The sequence below is a fragment of the Plecotus auritus genome (assembly GCF_963455305.1).
Source record: "Plecotus auritus genome assembly, chromosome: 3".
NCBI lineage: Eukaryota > Metazoa > Chordata > Mammalia > Chiroptera > Vespertilionidae > Plecotus > Plecotus auritus.
In genome coordinates, this window is record NC_137772.1 from 141,209,402 (window position 1) to 141,230,758 (window position 21,357).

General features: G+C 42.0%; 1 protein-coding gene across 4 annotated transcripts in view; it reads right to left on the reverse strand.

Moving 5' to 3' along the window:
* TMTC3 (transmembrane O-mannosyltransferase targeting cadherins 3) overlaps window positions 1–21,357 on the reverse strand; it is a 79,170-nt gene that overhangs the window by 53,133 nt on the left and 4,680 nt on the right. For 2 of the 4 annotated variants that reach the window (XM_080660051.1, XM_080660050.1), the window contains exons 2-5: window positions 10,593–10,655; window positions 10,440–10,469; window positions 3,456–3,674; window positions 1,537–1,636 (exon numbers count right to left, since the gene is read on the reverse strand). In XM_080660051.1, coding sequence (XP_080516177.1) covers window positions 1,537–1,636; window positions 3,456–3,674; window positions 10,440–10,469; window positions 10,593–10,628 — 385 coding nt within the window. In that variant the 5' untranslated portion in view covers window positions 10,629–10,655. Of the gene's footprint in view, window positions 1–1,536; window positions 1,637–3,455; window positions 3,675–10,439; window positions 10,656–21,357 lie in introns of all 4 variants that reach the window. The other 2 variants (XM_080660049.1, XM_080660048.1) reach the window with 1 other exon arrangement.

Sequence of the window (21,357 nt, forward strand, 5' to 3'; positions counted from 1 at the left end):
GTCTTACCCAAATTTGGCAGCCTATTGACCTAAAAGTGACCAATAGGGCCATTATGATATCTTTGTAACAAATCTGCATTACGGTTTTGGGGCCTTCACCCCTTACCCCCTGAATTGCCATGACATTTTTAGGAGGACCAAAAAAGAAATTGCTACCTGGAGAAGAGGGATGAAGATGAGCCACTTCGGCAGGCACCCCACCAGTGCCAGAAACCAAGCCACCTTATGCCCACCTTGCCCTCATTTAATAAAAACCTTCCACACAGACCCCATTGGGGCATCTTGTTCTCTGAGGTTGCCCAACTCTCACTTGAATGGGTACTATCACTTTAATAAACCTACTGTGCTTTGCTAAATCTTCCTATCACACTCTCAAATCCTTTCTTGGGCTGTGATAAGATCCTGTACCTTGGTATTGGGTTGAGGCCTCCCTTGGCCTCCTCAGATGCTGCCCGACATCAATCTAACCCTCACAACAGGTAAGAAAGGTTATTATTTACACTTTATAGATAAAGAAACTAAAGCACAGAGAGGTTAAGTAATTTACTCAAAGAAGTCAACGGAGGTAGCAAATGGTGGATCTGGAATGTGAAACAAGACTCTGGAGTCCATGCTCTTAATCTCTATGCTATGCTGTCACACAAACTGTTTTAAGAAGGTATATTGTGCATAGCAGCAGAGGCAAACTTATTTATACAAATCTGAGAAGACACTAAAGCTGTTCTACTAAGTCACTTATTTCCTGAACCTTAGTTTTAGTTTCTATACACACAAAATTAGGCTTCTTATCATAGGTACCTTGGGTCTATAGTGAGAAAATTCTCTAAGAATGCAGGAAAAAAACTCAGCTTTAAACTTTAAGAACAATCAAATACAGATTAAGGACATTATGTACCCTGACCAGCTGTTACCCTGCTTCCCTCTCCTCAATATCCTGTAATTAAGGACCCTTTCACTGCCACCGTGTCAGCACTCCTAAAGAGTTCTTTTTATTGCTTGGAACTTGTTTTCTGACAATGCCAGGCATTATCAGCACTAATGAGCTACTGCATACAAACCATTTTCCAGGGGTAGGCCACATGGTAAGGACTCAATAAACAGCTGAACTATGATCAACACATAATAAAAGTTACACTCTAATAGGCTTTTAACTTTGCCTAATAATATAATTTACAGTCTCCAGAGGTGTTTATTTATTTACAGAAAGACAACTGCAATATTGGTACATATTTATATCATTTATAGGAAACAGCAGACAGAACTAAAAATAATCCAAAAACTCCTACATCCTAGAATATTTTTTTAAAAATTAGATCACATAGAATCTGTTAGTCATGAGAAAATATAAACTACATGCAAGAAACTTTAATATTAACAATGTTGCATACTTTCATATATCCATAATGCTAAAGTAGAATAATATATAATGATAAGCTCCAAGTGTGGCATATGTTTTATAAGCAGCACTAAAGTAGATAAACATTACCTGATCAAGTTTTATAACTATAGAAAAAAATTGAATGTTAAGACATTTACCTATGGAATTATTCGGTCCTTTAGATTTGGTATATGACAAAAATGCAGCTAGAAAAAAGATAGATGACAAAAGTTCTGCTCTTCCTACAACACCCGTTACCTGTAAAGGGAAGGGGGGAGGGTCATATTAATGAAGAGCATCTTGAAAACTGTACATAACAGCAACAGCACTCTAACAAGAAACTAAAATGCCACAACTTTTCAAGTAAAAATTTTATTTAGACATTCTCTGAGTGCCCTCATGTGGTGAATTTGTATATCTTCCATAAAAATAAATAGATCAGTGACTCCAAAGTCCTTTTATCAGTAACTAGTGACCCAGTGCACAGATTCATACAAGGAAATTAATTAGAAGGTGGCTGGCAGGGCGGGACTGGGTGAGACAGGCCAGACACGCCCTGGAGACAATCTCCCTGGGTCCCTCCCCAGCCAGCCACACCTGGGGTGGCACCTTGGCTTGAAGGGCGTCTGCGGAATGAGCGGAGTCCCTCTGGCAAGTGGAGTCCCTAAGCCTGGCCTGCGGGGATCAGGCCAAAACCGGCTCTCCAACATCTCCCAAGGGATCCCAGAGTGTGAGAGGGCACTCTGCAAAGTTTTTGTCATACAGGGTGTGGAACACAAACTCAAGTGTGCAGTAAACCAGATTCCGGGCCGACGGTGCCCCAGCAACGACATAACCCATGGCTGAAGGTGGAATTGCACAGCCCTGCGAGGAACTGGGCTTCCTCCTCTCTGGTTTTGGGGTGCGCCACCCAAGAAATGCTGCTGCCAAGTCACTGCAGCTCGGCAGCTTCTACACTGAGCATCTGCCCCCTGGTGGTCAGTGCGCATCACAGCTACCAGTCAGAGGACACTTAGCATATTAGCCTTTTATATATAGAGATATTTTGAAGTAACTATAAACACACAGAAAGTTATAAAAATAGTAGGTAGAGGTCCCATGTACCCTTTACCCAGCTTCCCTCAATGGTAACATTTAAGTACTTCTTAAATATTTCCTTAAAATACAAGTGTTCTAAAAAAAAAAAGTATAAATTCAATGAGTTACATCTCACAATAAGCCAGCAAATTAAGGTTTAAAAAAGATAATCAACTTTAAAGTACTTTTAAATTCTAAAAATTTAAATATAAAACACCAAGCCTTTCCCTTTAAAATATTCTGAACTCACTCTAAAATTTAAAACAATCTATCATTTTTGTAAATGTATGGAAAACTGCTAGACTCTAAAAAGTTCAAGATAGTGGGAGACACAAGTCCCCTGCAACACATACACAGAATTTAAACATAATTTTTTACTTAGAATCAAAACAAAGCAATTTAACAGACTCCTCTTTACTCTGCTGACAGGCAATTTTGGAGTTTTAAGGTTAACAACAAAAAAAGTTATTGTTTGAAGTATGTCTTGGTAGGTAGGGGCTGATGGACATATTGGCAATAGCAAGAACAGCCCACAATTTTGAAATATATGGCAACAGACAATTTGAAACTACTGACTTTCATCACTTGTTAGGATGTCTGTTCATGTTTGCATATATTTTAATATATTTTCATGACTTACTTAAATTTGTCTTATTTTCTGTCCTTTGAAAATGATACCAAATTTAAAAAAATATTTATATTCATAAAACATTTAGCAAAGAATAAAATTGTATTCATTTACATATTACATTATTAAGACTGAATGATTAGATCTTTTGTTTTTGAATAATAAATGTTTATGTTTCAAAAACTGCTTCAAATTTTAAAATTTTATGTAGTACAAAGTTAGATTCTGTGCAGTGGGGAGTTAGGACTTATGCAGTAATTGAAGAGTCTACAATAAAGTCATGGTTAAATATTATTCTTAAAAATATATACCACATAATCACTGTGTAGACTTCATAAAAAATAATGAAATATTAATTTACAGTGTACTTACTGCTTCTGTGTGTATTGGGTGTACTGCAAAGAGTAAAGAAGCAATCATACTACTTCTGCTGTCCAGAAAAAGTTTGCAGACTTTAAGAAATATTATAGTGACCACAGCATGTAAAATCATATTTAGGAGATGATATGACATCGGTTTAAGTTCACTAAACAGATAATTTAGGCGAAATGTCAATACTGTTAAGGGACGGTAAGACTTGTGACTTCTCTCCTAAAAGGAAAAAACAATCATTGATTACCTTTGTTATTTAGGGTATATAAACTAATCATTGCATTTACTTAAAAAAAAATCTTTAGTGTTGTAAGTATTAGAGATGTTCCTTTTTCTTCCCTCATTGTCCATAATGTATAGACCTAAATTATATTACACTGAAAATCTCAAAATACTACACAAGGAGTAATGCAAGAGAAAACCTTTCTATCTAATAAAAGAGTAATATGCAAATTGACCATCACTCCAACACACAAGATGGCTGCCCCCATGTGGACACAGGATGGCTGCCACAAGATGGCCAGCAGGGGAGGGCAGTTGGGAGGGACCAGGCCTTCAGGGGAGGGCAGTTGGGGGAGACCAGGCCTTCAGGGAAGGGCAGTTAGGGGTGACCAGGCCTGCAGGGGAGGGCAGTTGAGAGGGACCAGGCCTGCAGGGGAGGGCAGTTAGGGGCAATCAGGCTGGCAGGGGAGCAGTTAGACATCAATCAGGCTGGCAGGGGAGTGGTTAGGGGGTGATCAGGCTGGCAGGCAGAAGTGGTTAGGGGCAATCAGGAAGGCAGGCAGGTGAGCAGTTGGGAGCTAGCAGTCCTGGATTGTGAGAGGGATGTCCGACTACCCAGTGGGATCGGGCCTAAACGGGCAGTTGGACATCACTTGAGGGGTCCCAGATTGGAGAGGGTGCAGGCTGGGCTGAGGGACACCTCCCCCCGTGCACGAATTTTGTGCACCGGGCCTCTAGTCTTATAATAAGAGAATAGACACCTTTGCTATGGCAGTCTCCAACAGCAATACATCCAATTTTATATGAAGTACTAAATTTCTTTATAAACGAGAGGTCACATTTAGCCAGAAATATTTTTGCTCTAAGACAAAATCAAATCAGATTTAAGAATAACACACACAGCCAAAGCCCGTTTGGCTCAGTGGATAGAGCGTCGGCCTGGGGACTGAAGGGTCCCAGGTTCGATTCTGGTCAAGGGCACGTGACTTGGTTGCGGGCACATCCCCAGTGGCGGGTGTGCAGGAGGCAGCTGATCGATGTTTCGCTCTCATCAATGTTTCTAACTCTCTATCTCTCTTCCTTCCTCTCTGTAAAAAATCAATAAAATATATTAAAAAAAAAAAAGAATAACACACACAGATGAAAACTATATAAAACTAGAGGCCTGGTGCATGAAATTCATGCACGGGGGAGGGCGGTGTCCCTGAGCCCAGCCTGCGCCCTCTCCAATGTGAGACATCCCTCTCACAATCCAGGACTGCTGGCTCCCAACTGCTCGCCTGCCTGCCTTCCTGATTGCCCCTAACCGCTTCTGCCTGCCAGCCTGATCACCCCCTAACCACTCCCCTGCCAGCCTGATTGATGCCTAACTGCTCCCCTGCGAGCCTGGTTGCCCCTAACTGCCCTCCCCTGCGAGCCTGGTTGCCCCTAACTGCCCTTCCCTGCTGGCCTGGTCCCCCCCCAACTGCTCTCCCCTGCAGACCTGGGTCCCCCCCAACTGCCCTCCCCTGCAGGCCTGGTCACCCCTAACTGCCCTCCCCTGCAGGCCTGGTCCCCCACAACAGCTCTCCCCTGCAGGCCTGGGTCCCCCCCAACTGCCTTTCCCTGCAGGCCTGGTTGCCCCCAACTTCCCTCCTCTGCCGGCTTGGTCACCCCTAACTGCCCTCCCCTGCTGGCTTGATCACCCCCAACTGCCCTCCCTTGCAGGCCTGGTCCCTCCCAACTGCCCTCCCCTGCTGGCCATCTTGTAGTGGCTATCTTGTGTCCACATGGGGGCAGGATCTTTGACCACATGGGGGCAGCCATCTTGTGTGTTGGAGTGATGGTCAATCTGCATATTACTCTTTTATTAGATAGGATAGAGGCCTGGTGCATGGGTGGGGGCCAGCTGGTTTGCCCTGAAGAGTGTCCCGGATCAGGATGAGGGTTCCCTTGGGGCGTGAGGCGGCCTGTGCAAGGGGCCTGTGGTGGTTTGCAGGCTGGCCACGCCCCCTGGCAACCCAAGCGGAGGCCCTGGTATCTGGGGTTTATTTATCTTCTACAACTGAAACTTCGTAGCCTGGAGTGGAGCCAAGCATTCTGCTTGCTCCGAGGCGGCAGCCATTTCTATTGGGATTTATGTATCTTCTATAATTGAAACTTTGTAGCCTTAAGCGGAGGCCTGGGCCGGCCAGGATGTGCAGAAAGCTTGGCTTCCTCCATTGCCGGGGGCAACCCTAGCCTTCTGCTCTTTCCAGCTCCATGGCTGCTGCCATTTCTCTTTGCTTTTATGTATCTTCTATCATTGAAACTTTGTAGCCTTGAGTGGAGGCCTAGGCCGGCAAGGGCAGGCGGAAAGCTTGGCTTCCTCCATCGCCGGGGAAACCCAAGCCTCCCTCCTGCTCTCTGTGGCTGTAGCCATCTTGGTTGGGTTTATTTGCATATTTGCTCCTGATTGGCTGGTGGGCGTGGCTTGTGGGTGTAGCTGAGTGGTGGTTAATTTGCATATTACTCTTTTATTAGATAAGATATTTATCTTAGTTATTTCTTGTAATTTTATATAAGGGAATGCACACTCAGCTTCTTTGCTCTCCCACCCCTTACATAGTTTGGTGATTAGGTACAGACTTCAGCCTGTTCATACCTACTAGAGAACATATCAACAAACACTGCCCATTTTGAACTAGGAACATTTTAATATCTCTAAATGTATTGACTACACACACCATGAGTGATGTCTACCTAGAATGTTCTTTCCTGCTAGGCTAATAATTATACATCCTTTTTATTTCAGCTCAGGCATACATCTTTTATTTGAAGGCACTATATCAAACTGACATGATTTATACCAGAAAGCAGAAAAAGGTTCTAGAAACATTGTGAGTGCCTGAAATGTTACTGTGGCTCCATTGGAACATACTTGCCAGTTGAAAGAATGAAGCAAGAAAGGGGCAGGGAATAGGTATTTTTAATTGCAGCATACATAACTGCTTTGTTAGGTCTATTAGATGTATATACGCCATAGGTAGTAACAACTAAAAACAGATTAGCTGTTAATATAACTAATTATTCACATAATTCATTAACAGTCTATTTAATAAGATTCCATTGTTGTAGATAATCATCAGCTTATATATCAAATTTGCTCTGAAAATCTAGTTTCATTATAAACAAGATAATTCTGATCATTATTATATTCAAGTATATTAAAGAAAAAATTATTCATGGTATTAGTTGGCAATAGAAACATAAGCACAAATATAATGAAAAAATAAGCTGTTAATGTAACTACATATATGGATGGCAAAACAAAGTGAGAAAGGATACCTGCAGAAGTTACCTTAGCACAGCAGGTACTTGACAGAAGAGTGTGGCTTTACAGCTCAGTATTTCTCAACCATGGCTACACCAATCACCTGGATAACTTACACAGCCCCTTCTGCTCCCCCGCCCTCCCAAATTCCACAAAAACAAGAAAGCAAACACACAAACAAAACAGGACAAAAAATACTGATGCCAGCATCCCACTCTGAGATAACAGTAAATAGCTTTGGGTAGATCCTTTTGGGTAATATGTATTTTTAAAGTGACCCAGGCAGATTCTATGTGCAGCTAGGGTTGCAATACAAGAAAACATGAATAAACAGGGTATTACATATTTAAAAAAATGGGCTTACTAAAGAGATTAATCTAAACAATGATAGCACCAGAGGAGTCTAATGATTCCCTAATGTGGTAGTATTCATGTAGCTCAGGAGAATGTGTCTTTAAGATTTACACTACTACAAATATCATTATAAAGGTTGTGCCGGTGCAAGCTTCCAGGCTACCATTACTTGATAACATCAATCATTAAGTCTTTGAAAGTACTAATTCCAGGCTTGTCAAGAAACCTTATGACAACTAAATACTACTTAGAATAATTTTTCCCTAGTGCCACATTTCCCTATAGGGAGAGAACATGTCTATCTGAAAATAAGAGGAAGCAACACTCTTCACTATAAATTGTTTTCTAATTTGTTCATACATTCTGGGTTTATTATTTCTTAGGGTATTCTCTTATAGATGCTCCGCACAAAATCAAATTTTCATCTGCAAAGCTGAGAAAATCATAAAATATAGCATTAATACCATGGTATGATAACTTCCATGAGCCCTTTAATCTGATCATCTAACCTTTCAGGTTAAAAATCTCCATGTCATGATTAAATCACAAAAGACACTGCCATAAGATAGGCAAATGGACACCTACTTCTAAGGGTCTCTGGGGATTAAATGATAGAGGTCAAGGGAAAATAAACTGTCCAGAAAATAATGTATGTTATAATAGGACAAATTTTCCCTTCTTAACAAAAGACTTATTTTTTTAAAGGCTAGAATTGGGTAAGAATAGCAAGGTTGAATAGAATCTGCTTATTTTATTTATTACTAGAGGCCCGGTGCACAAGATTTGTGCACTTGGGGGGTGGGGAGTTGGTCCGCCAGGCCCGCCTGCGCCCTCTCACAGTCCAGGAGCCCTGAGGCCTAAGCCATCAGTCAGACATCCTTAGCGCTGCCATGGAGGTGGGAGAGGCTCCCGCCACCACCGCTGCGCTCGCCAGCAGTGAGCCCAGCTTCTGGCTGAGTGGCACTCCCCCTGTGGGAGCGCACTGATGACCAGGGGGCAGCTCCTGCATTAAGCGTCTGCCCCCTGTTGGTCAGTGCACATCATAGCAACTGGTCAGTCCGCTGTTTGGTCGATTTGCACATTAGTTTTTTATTATATAGGATTGTCTTTTAGAGAATATGTTTTTATTGATTTTTAGAGGGAGAAGAAGGGAGACGCAAAGGGAGAAACATCGATATAAGAGAGAAACATTTATGGGTTGTCTCCTATACACACCCTGACTAGGGATTGAACCCAAAACGTAGGCATGTGCCCTGATGGGGAATTGAACCCACAGCCTTTTTAGTGTGTGGGACGACACTCCAACCAACTGAGCCACTTGTTCAGGGCTAGTCTTCTTATCTATACTAATAAAAGCCTAGGTGGCCCTTGCGCACGATGTCGTCAGAAAATGGCCGCCACAAGATGGCCACCACAAGATGGCCACGCGTACAGCCAAGGTGGGGTTCGGCAGTTGCTCTGCGTGGTGAAGCCTTGGGGTTCTGTGGCTCTGTGCAGTGCGGAGGAGGCGGATCCCAGCAGAGGAGGCGGTTCATGGCAGGGGAGGGCAGTTGTGGGCTATTGGGCCGGCAGGGAAGGGCAGAGGAGGGCAGTTGTGGGCGATTGGGCCGGCAGGGGAGGGCTGTTGTGGGAGATAGGGCCGGCAGGGGAGGGCAGTTGTGGAAGATCAGGCTGGCAGGGGAGTGGTTAGGGGGCAATCAGGCTGGCAAGCAAAAGCAGTTAGGGGTAATCAGGCAGGCAGGCAGGCGAGTGGTTAGGAGCCAGTGGTCCCGGATTGTGAGAGGGATGTCTGACTGCCAGTTTAGATCCGATCCCTGTGAGATCAGGCCGAAACTGGCAGCCAGACATCCCCCAAGGGGTCCCAGATTGGAGAGGGTGCAGGCCAGGCTGAGAGACACCCCTCCCGTGCACGTATTTCGTGCACCAGGCCTCTAGTTTAATAAGAAAAAATACTTATTATGTGCTTGTGATGAGAGAAAGGAAAGAGTCTATCCATCTTTATGCTTGTGAAGCTTCCAAATATAGAAATGTGGGATAGGTCATGAATAATGACTGACAAACTATAACTGTAACAAAATGTTATATATTATGTTTTAACAACTATGTGCCAGGTAGTGTAGATATATCAATTCATTTACTTATCCTCAAGGTATAGAGTAATAAGAAACTGATTTGCCATCTAAAAGCTGTATTCCCACCTATTTCACACTGCTATTACATAATAAAATTAGATCCAATCTATATAATCCCAAACTGACAAGGGTTTAATCCCAACTTAACACTGACCTTCAAAATCAAATTTCTGGCAAAGTAAAATTCCCCTCATAAGAATGAACTGAGCTTTTGAGTTCTCAATATAAAATAAAATAAAAACCTATTAGATAAGAGAGATGATATTTAATGTTTTTAATAAATCACCTTTTTTTTCTGCAGAAAAATTGGCATATATATGTGTACTCACTATTTTTTCACTTAAGGTCTAATTTATATTAAAGTTACATGTGTATTTATATAAATATATCACAAGTAGTCATCTCTTTAGGCCTCATTCACAAGAGAGAGAAAAAAGAAAGCCAGTAAACAAGAAACAGACTTGTATTACATCTAATATTTTGCTAACACATTTGCTTTTCATACACATACATTATTTTTTAAAAGACTAAGCTAAGGTACACAACCAAGGAAAGAAACAAGTAATGCTTTAAAAAAGATAACCACATCTTCAACTTCCTATCCATTTTTTTACAAACATGCTATGTCTCATAAAATTTTGGGGTAAAAGAATCCATTAATTGCTATGATGACAATGCTCATAAAGAAAGAAATAGGGCCTGGCTAGTGTGGCTCAGTGGTTGATCTGTGACCCATGAAGCAGGAGGTCACAGTTCGATTCCCAGTCAGGGTACATGCCTGGGTTGCAGGCTCGATCCCTGGAAGGGGGCGTGCAGGAGGTAGCCAATCGATGATTCTCTCACTATTATTGTTTCTAGCTCTCTCTCCCACTCCCTTCTTCTCTGAAATCAATAAAAAATATATTTAAAAAAAGAAATAGGAGTAATAAACTACCAAAATATTTTAAAATCTGAGATTCTTATAAGTAATATATAATTACTTACCTCAGACATAGGGGTTCCCCAGAAGTCATTCTGAAATAAAGTTTTTAAAGGTGTAGATGGATGCAAGTCTTTATTATCTAGTATTGCTGAAACATCATCAAAAACAAAACCACAAAAGAGACTGTTCCAATAGCAGGCAGTAACCACACCTACTATTAAGGTTATTTCCTTGAGGTTAATATCAGCCATCTTTTCCAAAGTACTGGTACACAAAATCTGGGGGTGGGAGAGGGGAGAGAAATTATAAAGGTAAAATGAAATCAGCAACATGTATTTATTTTTCAAATAAGTACAATTTTAATAGGTGGAGAGTAAGCAAAATAAAGACTGAAAGGTAATTATCTCAGAGAATAAATTCTTCAAAGCTCAGCTTAAATGTCATCCATCTCTAAAAAGCATTAGCTGATTACCTCTCCATATTCCTAATAAGACAGAATTAATTGCTCCTTTATATGTTTTCAAACCTCTATTACAGTCCTTTATTACACCACTTAATCTTTACTTACCTTCTAGCAAGCTAGATAGTGAACTCCTTATCAATTGTCACAGGTCAGGTGACCATGGAAAATAAATAAATAAATAAATAGATAGATAGATATAACTTTTAAAAACTAGTAGGAAGTGCTACTATTTTATTTTTTATGGATCTAACGATCAACTATTACCTAAATCAGGGGTCCAAACTTGTAGCCTGAAGCCCTGTTTAGTTTGATCAAAAGGTTTTAAAAAATGTGTCTTGAATGCTTCTATGCTAGTTGTATAGTAGGCAGTTAACAACAGTCCCATTCTCTTTACCCAGATTGATTTGAATGATTTATGCTATCTACCTGGCCTCAGGGGCATATATATGAGTTTATAATCTACGTCTAAATCATGGATTTTCTTTTTCCCATTACAACACTTTTAATCTAGAGAATGAACTTTATATGTGACAATATATAATTAAATCATTGCTTAGGAAGGATCGAAAGAATGGTTTAGAATAGAAAGGACTACATGAACTGGAAGATACTGAAGAACCCACCCTATGATAAAAATAAGGTTGAGAGTTATTCTTACAAGCTGATGATATACTTTTCCAGAGTAGTGTCATTAATATCATTTTAGTATTATCACTTGTGGATGGCTCCCCGAATTGTCCATATCCAAGTCCCATTATCCTGTGAATATGTTACCTTACATGGCAAATGAGTCTTTGCAGGTGTGTTTAAATTGAGGATTCTGAGATAAGGAGATTATCCTGGATTATCTGGGTAAACCAATTCAATTGGAAAAGACCTTACAAGTGAAAGAGTTAAAAGGAGTCTAAAAGCAGAGGTCAGACTGATAGGATGGCTGGCTGGAGGCCACAAGCCAAGAAGTCAGGGCAGCAATAGGAAACTAATACATCACTCACAGAGCCAGATGATCTGAGATCTGAGGTATATATGTATGAGTTCTGGTTAGATCAGAGAAAGAATAGGGTAGAAAGGATAGGCCAAGATATAAAATCGTATGTATGATGTGGGAGATGAAAAAGGGAGTACGTACAAGGTCAGTGATCAAAACTAATCTCACAGGGTGATCTGACATAAATTCCTAACTAGGAAAGTCATGATGGGTATTAACCTCCAGGCCTATAAAAGGTTTATCTTCACCTTTTTGTTTTTGTGCATTTAGGCCAACACACCTTTGAAATGCCTTTTTCAGATCCCTGAGAGGCAAAACCACCCTCAAGTGAGCACATAGTATAGTTTACTATCATGTACCTTGCTTTCTTTCACTTTCACGTAAATCTTCCTTACATTCCCTCCTTAATTACAAATGTAGAAAAGAAACGGAAAAACAGTCATCCTTGGGAGTATTTGAGATCTTGTTTCCCAGCAATGTCATCAGTGTGGCTCAAATAAACTCATAAAAATTCTATACAGGTTTGGATGTTTCTTACATTGATAATTTACAAAGAGATATACAAAAGCCTATGGGAAAATATAAACGTATTTTTAGAACCAGAGAGAAAACCTTAAAAAGAAATGAAACCTTTTTCATTTCTTTAAAAACATTTTTAAAGAAATGAAAAACCCAATCCAACAAATCAGGAATGGAAATTAGCTGTATCTTTTGAAGAAATATAGTTTTCTATGAAAAGAAAGGGCTTTTTCCATTATGTAAGGGCTTCCTTCCTTCCTTCCTTCCTCCCTTCCCTCCCTCCCTCCCTCCCTCCCTCCCTCCTTCCTTCCTTCCTTCCTTGAGAAAGTTTATTTAGAAAGGTTATAGAGGTAGTAGAAGTGAGCCAGCTGGGCTACTTAGGCTCAGGAAACAAAAAAAAGAAGGTCTCTGGGAGCTTAGGAGAGAGAAGGGCAAAGGTAATATGCCTTGGGGGAAGGAGAAGGGGAAGGGCAAGATGTAGGCATCAGGCCTGCTCTGAAGAGAGAGCTCTGTAGGGCTTCTCTTGAATCCCGAAGTGATTTACCATTTCTAAATGGCATAGACTTGTACTTACACACTTACCATACACACAAAAAAAGTTAATGTTGCTTGTTTAAAGATTGAAAAGACGGAACAGGTATTTGTTTGCCTCAACTCCTTCCCAAACATGCTAAAATGACACTAAAGGTGTTAAAAAAAATTGCTATAAATTCACAAGAATGAAGACAATTGTGTGGATGAAAAAAGAGTTCTATGGAAATAATCTCACATGGTTACTGATCATAAATTCCTAACTGGGCGGGTCATACTGGGTAGTCATGCCCCAGGTATATAGCATTTTACTAAAACAATTATCTTTGCCTTAAACAGGCTGTGTCCATTGTTCCTGTGCATCTAAATTAACATATCTTTGAAATAAACTGTAATCATCCTCAAGAAAGCACATACAGTGGAACCTCGGCTTTCCAATTTAATTTGCTCTGGAAGGCTCTTTGAGAAGTGATCTGTTTGAAAATGGAATCATTTTTCCCCATTAGAAATGACATAATGAATTAATTCATTCCAGACCCACCAGATTCCCTGTTTTTACCTTTCTTACTAGTATATATAGTACATGTTTAATCTATAAATAAACATCCCTTGCTTGAATTTATCAAACCACCCCCTACTAGCCTTAAATGAATTGATATTATTGTAATAACCTGGTTACTAATTAACAGGAAAGGAGTAAAGAGAAGGCCAGATAATATAGGCATGGCATTTATGCCAGGAAGCTGCAGTTTAACATTCTGGTCTGTTCCCCACATGGGGGAAGAAACTGGATAATAGATGCATGTCCACTAAGGTCTGGGTGACAGGGGAAAGTGCTTGTCTGTCAATCACACCTGGGAGGGAATCACTGCCTAGAATGGGCATGGCCACCGCAAAGGTAGGAAATCTGAGATACGTAGGCTCCTGAACAAAGGGAGTGCTCTCTTCTAGCTTTCTTGCACATTGGGTTCCTGGTTCACTTGTTGCACACAATGGACTAAAGTCAGCTTGATGCTGTGCTGGACTCAACTCCACCATGGAACAGAAACTTTGGACACTGGCTTTGCTTCTAGCTCTGCTGAAGCCCCCAGCTGTATCTTTTCCAGGACTAGTTTAAGGGAAATAGGACTTTGGAAATGGAGTGATATAATTACACACAAATAAAAATCACTCATTCTTCCTGAGGTTCTTAGAAAATTCTTTTTCTCAAGATATCATAAGAACTCCACTCCCACTAGCAACAGAAATTCCACCGAGGCAATTCTCCAGTAACAGAATCACTTTCAGCCCTGGCTCCAGGGGTAACTTTCAGGAAGTCAGCATGTAGCATCTTCACTTTTTCACATATCACTGCCTCAGAAATGCAGTCACTGGCTAACTGCTTTCCTTTATCCAAATTTTGCTACCTCTTTAATTGTCTGTGATTATTGTTTTGTGTGCACTTTCACATCGTTAACATTAGCATTTTTGATGGCCTCTTTATGTTTTAAAATTGTGCAAATAATTGATTTTTCCAGCAACAAAAGCATTCTCTCCTTTCTTTGTTGCCGGAGAGATGCTTTTTATCATGCTGAGGTTATCAGCATGAAAGGTCCAAAACTGAGTGTTTTTTTTTTCTATGAACAACCTGGTCAAAATCCCAAGTGTTCGAGATGGGATACCCTGGTCACGGATCAAACCTGCAACCTTGGCATATAAGGACAACACTCTAACCAACTGGGCCACCTGGCCAGGGACCCAATGTTCATTTTTAAATCAGAACCTATTTCCTTTCAACTAGGGAATGTTACAGGGCAACATACAGTATATTTTTGCTAGTTAAATCTGACCCAATTCCCAGTTAGTAACTGAGGGCCTCCTTTCATTGGGCAAATAATGCAATCGATTTGTAACATTTTGCCTTTTCTACAGTATTTTCATTGTGCTTATCACCCCCAGTCCTCTGGAATGGTGGTTCGTACAAATGGTACAATTAAAACTCAACTAGCTAAATTTTCAGAAGCTTTTAGTCTCCCTTGACCAAAAGCTCTCCCCTATAGTGCTTCTCAACCTGAGATCTACTCCTTCTTGAAAAAAACAGCCTTTCTCCTTATGAAACAGTCACTGGTTGCTCTATGCATCTGGAAGAAAGGGCATGTGAACCAATTTTATTCAGAGGAGGCATTATTATCAAGGACTTATTAATAGGCTAAACTAAATTGATAAATTAGCGACTGATTCATTTTTTAGTGTGCTGAAAAGAGATACAAAGACTTCAAAGATCGCAGCTTACAACCAGGAGATTTCGTCTACTGCAGCAATTTTCAATCTTTTTCACCTCATGGCACACATAAAATAATTACTAAAATTCTGCAGCACACCAAAAAATATTACTATATTTTTTTGCCTATCTGACAAAAAATATAATTTTGATTCATTCACACTGGATGGCTATTGTTGTATTAGCTGTTAGCATTTTTTCATATGACAACTGAAGGGACAAGAGGTCAGTGCCCTGACTAAATAGTCAAGTATTTCATGTTTTAAAAATTCTTGTGGCACACCAGTGAAAATTGCTGGCTTACGTAATACTAGAAAAATGACACAGAAGGCAATAGTTCATAAGATAGAAATAATCTAGAGTGGGTTTTTTTGTTTTCTTTTTTCAGAATATACATAATGCTTGATTGCCTTCCCTTTACTTGCCCTTCCCATTTTGGGAAAATTCAGCCTCAACTCAAATCTCATGGGTTACAGTATTGCCCCATCCCCAATAATCAATAAGACAATGGGGATACTGAGACTTCCTCAGAATGAGCCTTCTGGGAGCTGTGAGACCACACTATCTACCAAAAGGTTGGTCATCAATGCATCCTTTGGATTGATTTATGACCAAAAGGGGGAACTGTGGACAAAAAATAGGGTTCTATGGAAAGTAACTTCACAAGGTGATCTGATCATAAATTCCTAACTGGGTAGGTCATGGTGGGTAGTAATGCCCCAGGCATGTAACTTTTTAGTAAAAGGTTTACCTTTGCCTTAAGCAAGCCCCTTCCATTGTTTCTGTGCATCGAGGTTAACACATTTTTTAAACTCTCAAGAAAGACATAATTTTATTACCTATCCTGTAATCCCATCCCCCCTTACTTTCTCTCACTTCCAAGTAATCTTCCTTCCATTCCCTCCTCTATCTTTAATTTCAAATGCATAAAAATCTGCAAAACTATTGTTCTCCAGAACATTTGAGATCTTGTTCCCTCTCCAGCATATATTGTCTAAAAAAATAACTTAGCCAAGTTTACATTTAGTATTGGAATTTTTATAGAATTTGAGTTGCTTTAGTGTTAAATGTAATCTACAGGCATTATTGTTTTATTTTGTTCTTTTTTTGTTTGTTCTGTTTTTATTTCATTTTAACATACTAGCTTTATAAAAGTTGTTTAAGTATTGAGAACATTTTACTTGTTAAGTTTAGCATCTGAAGTCCTTGAATACAAAGAAACATTAAAATTACAAATGCAGTCAATTTTAAATTAAGTCAATTTAACCAAGTTTTAAAAGTAAATGATTAAGGTCATTTAGTTCTTTCAATTGGAGTTATCTGTTATTTTAAAAAAGGTTACATACTTTATAAACAATATTTTTAGGCTGAATTTAAAGACTTAAAAACCACAAAGTTATAAAAATGTTACTTTAAGGAACTTGAATGAATACCATGATTTCTAAATACAGTTAGATAATAAAAAGTTATGCAGTCACTTTAAGTTGTAAAACAGTTTCATTCAGTAATTGAAATGCTCAGTGTCAACATAATAATCAAAAGTCTAAACTTCATTTAACTTTGGGTATTATCCTCTATCCCAGGCTTGGGCTCATTGTAAATGAGAAGCCTGTTGTAATGAAATAGGGATTGTGGTTACATTCTTGTTAAACATAGTTTTTGAACACTATAAAGTTAAAGCAGAATGGAGAGAGAAAAAAGAAAGAAAAGCAAAAGGGCTTGCTTGACCACTTGATTAACCAACAATGCGACTATCAGGTATTTAAGGGTTCTTTGGGACAAAACCCCACATTATTGGTGACTGTCTCCTGAAGTTCCCTTTATATCAATGTTTCTTCCTTCACTAGAAGGAAGCTCTCTACTCCCTCCTTAGAAACTGGTGATATCCAGCTTTTCTTAGTTGAGGTCCCACCCCTACCTGCAACCTCTACTTCCACAGGTGGCTTTTTTGGGCAGAGCCTCAGATGAGTCCACAACTGAGCTGACGAGCATGCACTAGAACTACCTCTCTCCCTTTTTCTCGTTATTAAGCAACCTTAGGTAATCTTTAAAAATGCCATTATCAGCCCTGGATAGTGTGGCTCAGTTGGTTGGAGTATCGTCCTGTGCACTGAAGGGTTGAAGCTTGATTCCTGGTCAGAACACATATCCAGGTGTGGTTTGGTCCCAATTGGGGTACGTTGAGGAGGCAGCTGATCATTATTTCTCTGGAACATTAATGTTTCTCTCTCTCTCTCTCTCCCTCTCCCTTCCTCACTCTTAAAAAAAAAAAATAATCCATTATCTTGGCCCTTTATAAACTTGGTATGGGTAGGAGTTTAAGAAGTACCAAGTGGGTTTAACAATGAGGTGATAATTTTACTGAGTGGATAGCATTAAAAAATATTTATTAGTTGGACTAGTGGCCTGGTGCACGAAATTTGTGCATGGGGGTGGGGGTGTCCCTCAGCCCAGCCTGCACCCTCTCCAATCTGGGACTCCTCAAGGGATGTCCGACAGTCGGACATCCCTCTCACAATCTGGGACTGCTGGCTCCTAACCGCTCACCTGCCTGCCTGTCTGATTGCCCTTAACCACTCTGCCTGCCGGCCTGATCGCCCCAACTGGACCCCTGCCACCCTGATTGCCCCCAACTGCCCCCCCACCAGCCTGCTCACCCCCAACTGCCCCCTTGACAGCCTGCTCGCCCCCAACTGCCACCCCACCAGCCTGATCACCCCCTACTGCCCTCCCCTCCTGGCCTGATTGCCCCTAACTGCCTCTGCCTCGGCCCTGCCAGCATGGCTTTGTCCGAAAGGACATCCATAAGGTCTCCAGGTCTAATTAGCATATTACCCTTTTATTAGTATAGACTAGAGGCCCATTGCACGATATTAGTGCAAGAATATGCCCCTGGCTTCACTCCTAGCCGCCCGGGAGCTGGCAAATCCCTGTTCCCCGGCCGCCCGGGAGTCAGCAAGTCCTGCTCCCCGGCCGCCCGGGAGGAAGCCGACACATCCCCGCTCCCTGATCGCCTGGAGCCGGCAAGTTCCCGCTCCCTGGCCGCCTGGAGCCAGCACATTCCTGCTCCCCGGCCACCTGGGGCCTGGCAGCTGGCATGTCCCCACTCCCCGGCCGCCCGGAGCCGGCAAGTCCCCATTCCCGGGCTGCCTGGAGCCAACATGTCCTCGCTTCTGTCTGGAGCACCACTCCAGTAGCTTCCTCCGCTGCCCCCCTCTCCCTCATAGCAGGCTTCACACTGCTCTGTGCCTGCATATGCAAATTAACCTCCATCTTTGTTGGGTTAATTTGCATACTCACTCTGATTGGCTGTGGGCGTAGCGGAGTGATGGTTAATTTGCATGTTTCTCTTTTATTAGGTAAGACATATGAACTTGGCTAAGCAATAGTAGTAATACTGGTATTCTAAAACTAACCTAGGCATTGCTATGAAGGTATTTTGCAGATGTGGTTAACATCTACAACCAGATGACTTTAAGTAGCCCTGGCTGGGTAACTCTGTTGCTTGGAGTGTTATCCAGATACGTCAAGGTTGTGGGTTTGATTCCATCAGGGCACATAGAAGAATCAACCAATGAATGCATAAATATGTGGACAGCAAATAGATGTTTTCCTCTCTAAAATCAATAAATTTTTTAAAAATTTTAAAAAAGATGACTTTAAGTAAAGTGATTACACTCCATAATGTGGATAGACCTCGCTGAATCATCTTAAAAGCAAAACTGAAGTTACCTACCCTGAGAAAAAAATTCGACCTCAAGATTTTAATATTAGGTCCTCAAGGAGAGTTTCTAGCCTGCCAGCCTACTCTACAAATTTCAGATTAAGAGACCCATAATATTGTAACTCCATTGTCTTTATTTGATATATCCATACATACAAATGTGTGTATGTGTGTGTGTGTGCGTGTGTATCCACCCACACATTTCTTCTGCTGGTTGTGCCTGGGGACACTCCTGCCTATGGTTATCCTGCTTGATTAAGACTATATATCTAGCCTGGCCAGCATGGCTCAGTGGCTGAGCATTAACCAGTTTGATTCCTGGTCAGGGCACATGCCTGGGTTGTGGACTTGATCCCCAGAGTGGGGCATGCAGGAGGCAGCAGATCAATGATTCTCTCTCATCTTTGATGTTTCTATCTCCCTCTTCCTCCCTTTCTGAATTCAGTAAAAAAAAAAAAAACACAAAACAAAACACACACACACACATCCTATCTAATAAAAGAGTAATATGCAAACTGACCATACCTCTGCTACACCCACAAGCCACGCCCACCAGCCAATCAGGAGCAAATATGCAAATAAACCCAACCAAGATGGCTACGGCTACAGAGAGCAGGAGGGAGGCTTGGGTTTCCCCGGTAATGGAGGAAGCCAAGCTTTCCGCCTGCCCTTGCTGGCCTAGGCCTCCACTCAAGGCTACAAAGTTTCAATGACAGAAGATACATAAATCCAAACAGAAATGGCGGCAGCCACAGAGCTGGAAAGAGCAGGAGGCTATGGTTGCCCCCGGCGATGGAGGAAGCCAAGCTTCTACAGCCCTGGCCGGCCCAAGCCTCTGCTTAAGGCTACAAAGTTTCAATTATAGAAGATACATAAATCCCAACAGAAATGGCTGTTGCCTCGAAGCAAGCAGGAGGCTTGGCTCCACTCCAGGCTACAAGGTTTCAATTGTAGAAGATAAATAAATCCCAGATACCAGGGCCTCCACTTGGGTCGCCAGGGGGTGTGGCCGGCCTGCAAACCACCACAGGCCCCTTGCACAGGCCGCCCCACGCCCCAAGGGAACCCCCACCCTGATCCGGGACACCCTTCAGGGCAAACCAGCTGGCCCCCATCTGTGCACCAGGCCTCTATCCTATCTAATAAAAGAGTAATATGCAGATTGACCATCACTCCAACACACAAGATGGCTGCCCCCATGTGGTCAAAGATCCTGCCCCCATGTGGACACAAGATGGCCACCACAAGATGGCCAGCAAGGGAGGGCAGTTGGGAGGGACCAGGCCTGCAAGGGAGGGCAGTTGGGGGCAACCAGGCCTGCAGGGAAAGGCAGTTAGGAGGGACCCAGGCCTGCAGGGGAGAGCAGTTGGGGGGACCAGGACTGCGGGGGAGGGCAGTTAGGGGTGACCAGGCCTGCAGTGGCGGGCAGTTGGGGGGGACCCAGGCCTGCAGGGGAGAGCAGTTGGGGGGGAACCAGGCCTGCAGGGGAGGGCAGTTAGGGGTGACCAGGCCTGCAGGGGAGGGCAGTTAGGGGCAAACAGGCTGGCAAGGGAGCAGTTAGGCATCAATCAGGCTGGCAGGGGAGTGGTTAGGGGGTGATCAGGCTGCCAGGCAGAAGCGGTTAGGGGCAATCAGAAAGGCAGGCCGGCGAGCAGTTGGGAGCCAGCAGTCCTGGATTGTGAGAGAGATGTCCGACTGCCCATTTAGGCCTGATCCCACCGGGATCGGGCTTAAACGGGCAGTTGGACATCCCTCCAGGGGTCCCAGATTGGAGAGGGTGCAGGCTGGGCTGAGGGACACCGCCCCCCCCCGCCCCGTGCATGAATCTCGTGCACCGGGCCTCGTGTGTGTGTGTGCATACATATAATATATATATATATATATATATATATATATATATATATATATATATATATATATAAAAGACTGGATATCTAAAAGGTAAGGGGGTCTCTGTTTAAAAAGCTAGTCTGGTACTTGTGGTCATATCATATAGTAGGTTAGCCTAAACTCCTTTAAATGATGACTTTAGGAGAGTAGGAAGGCAAGTCCCAGTGTGCAAGCTCTTTTCAAGTCTCTGCTTACTGCATTTATACTTTTAAACATCAATAAGCAATGTAAACCCAGAATCAATGTGAGAGAGGTTATAATTTTTATAGATTTTTGAAGGTTCTCCAAGGGAGGGAGAGAGAGCTAGTGCTCATGCAGGTCATAAGCTCAGTTGTGGAGTCATCTTAGGTTCTGTCCAAAAGAGCTACCTTCAAGGATAGAGGTTAGGGGAAAGAGAAAGTGTTACATAAGGGCATAGACAGAGGGAGGCATGATTCACTGGAGGCCATTACTATAACAATGTAACACATCACTATTACATGTTAGTTGTGGGAATGCTACAAACTAGATGCCGATGTCCCAAAAATCTGGTTAAATCCTAACACCCAATATGACGGCATTTGGAGTCGGGGCCTTTAGGATGTGATTACATTGTGAGGGTGGGG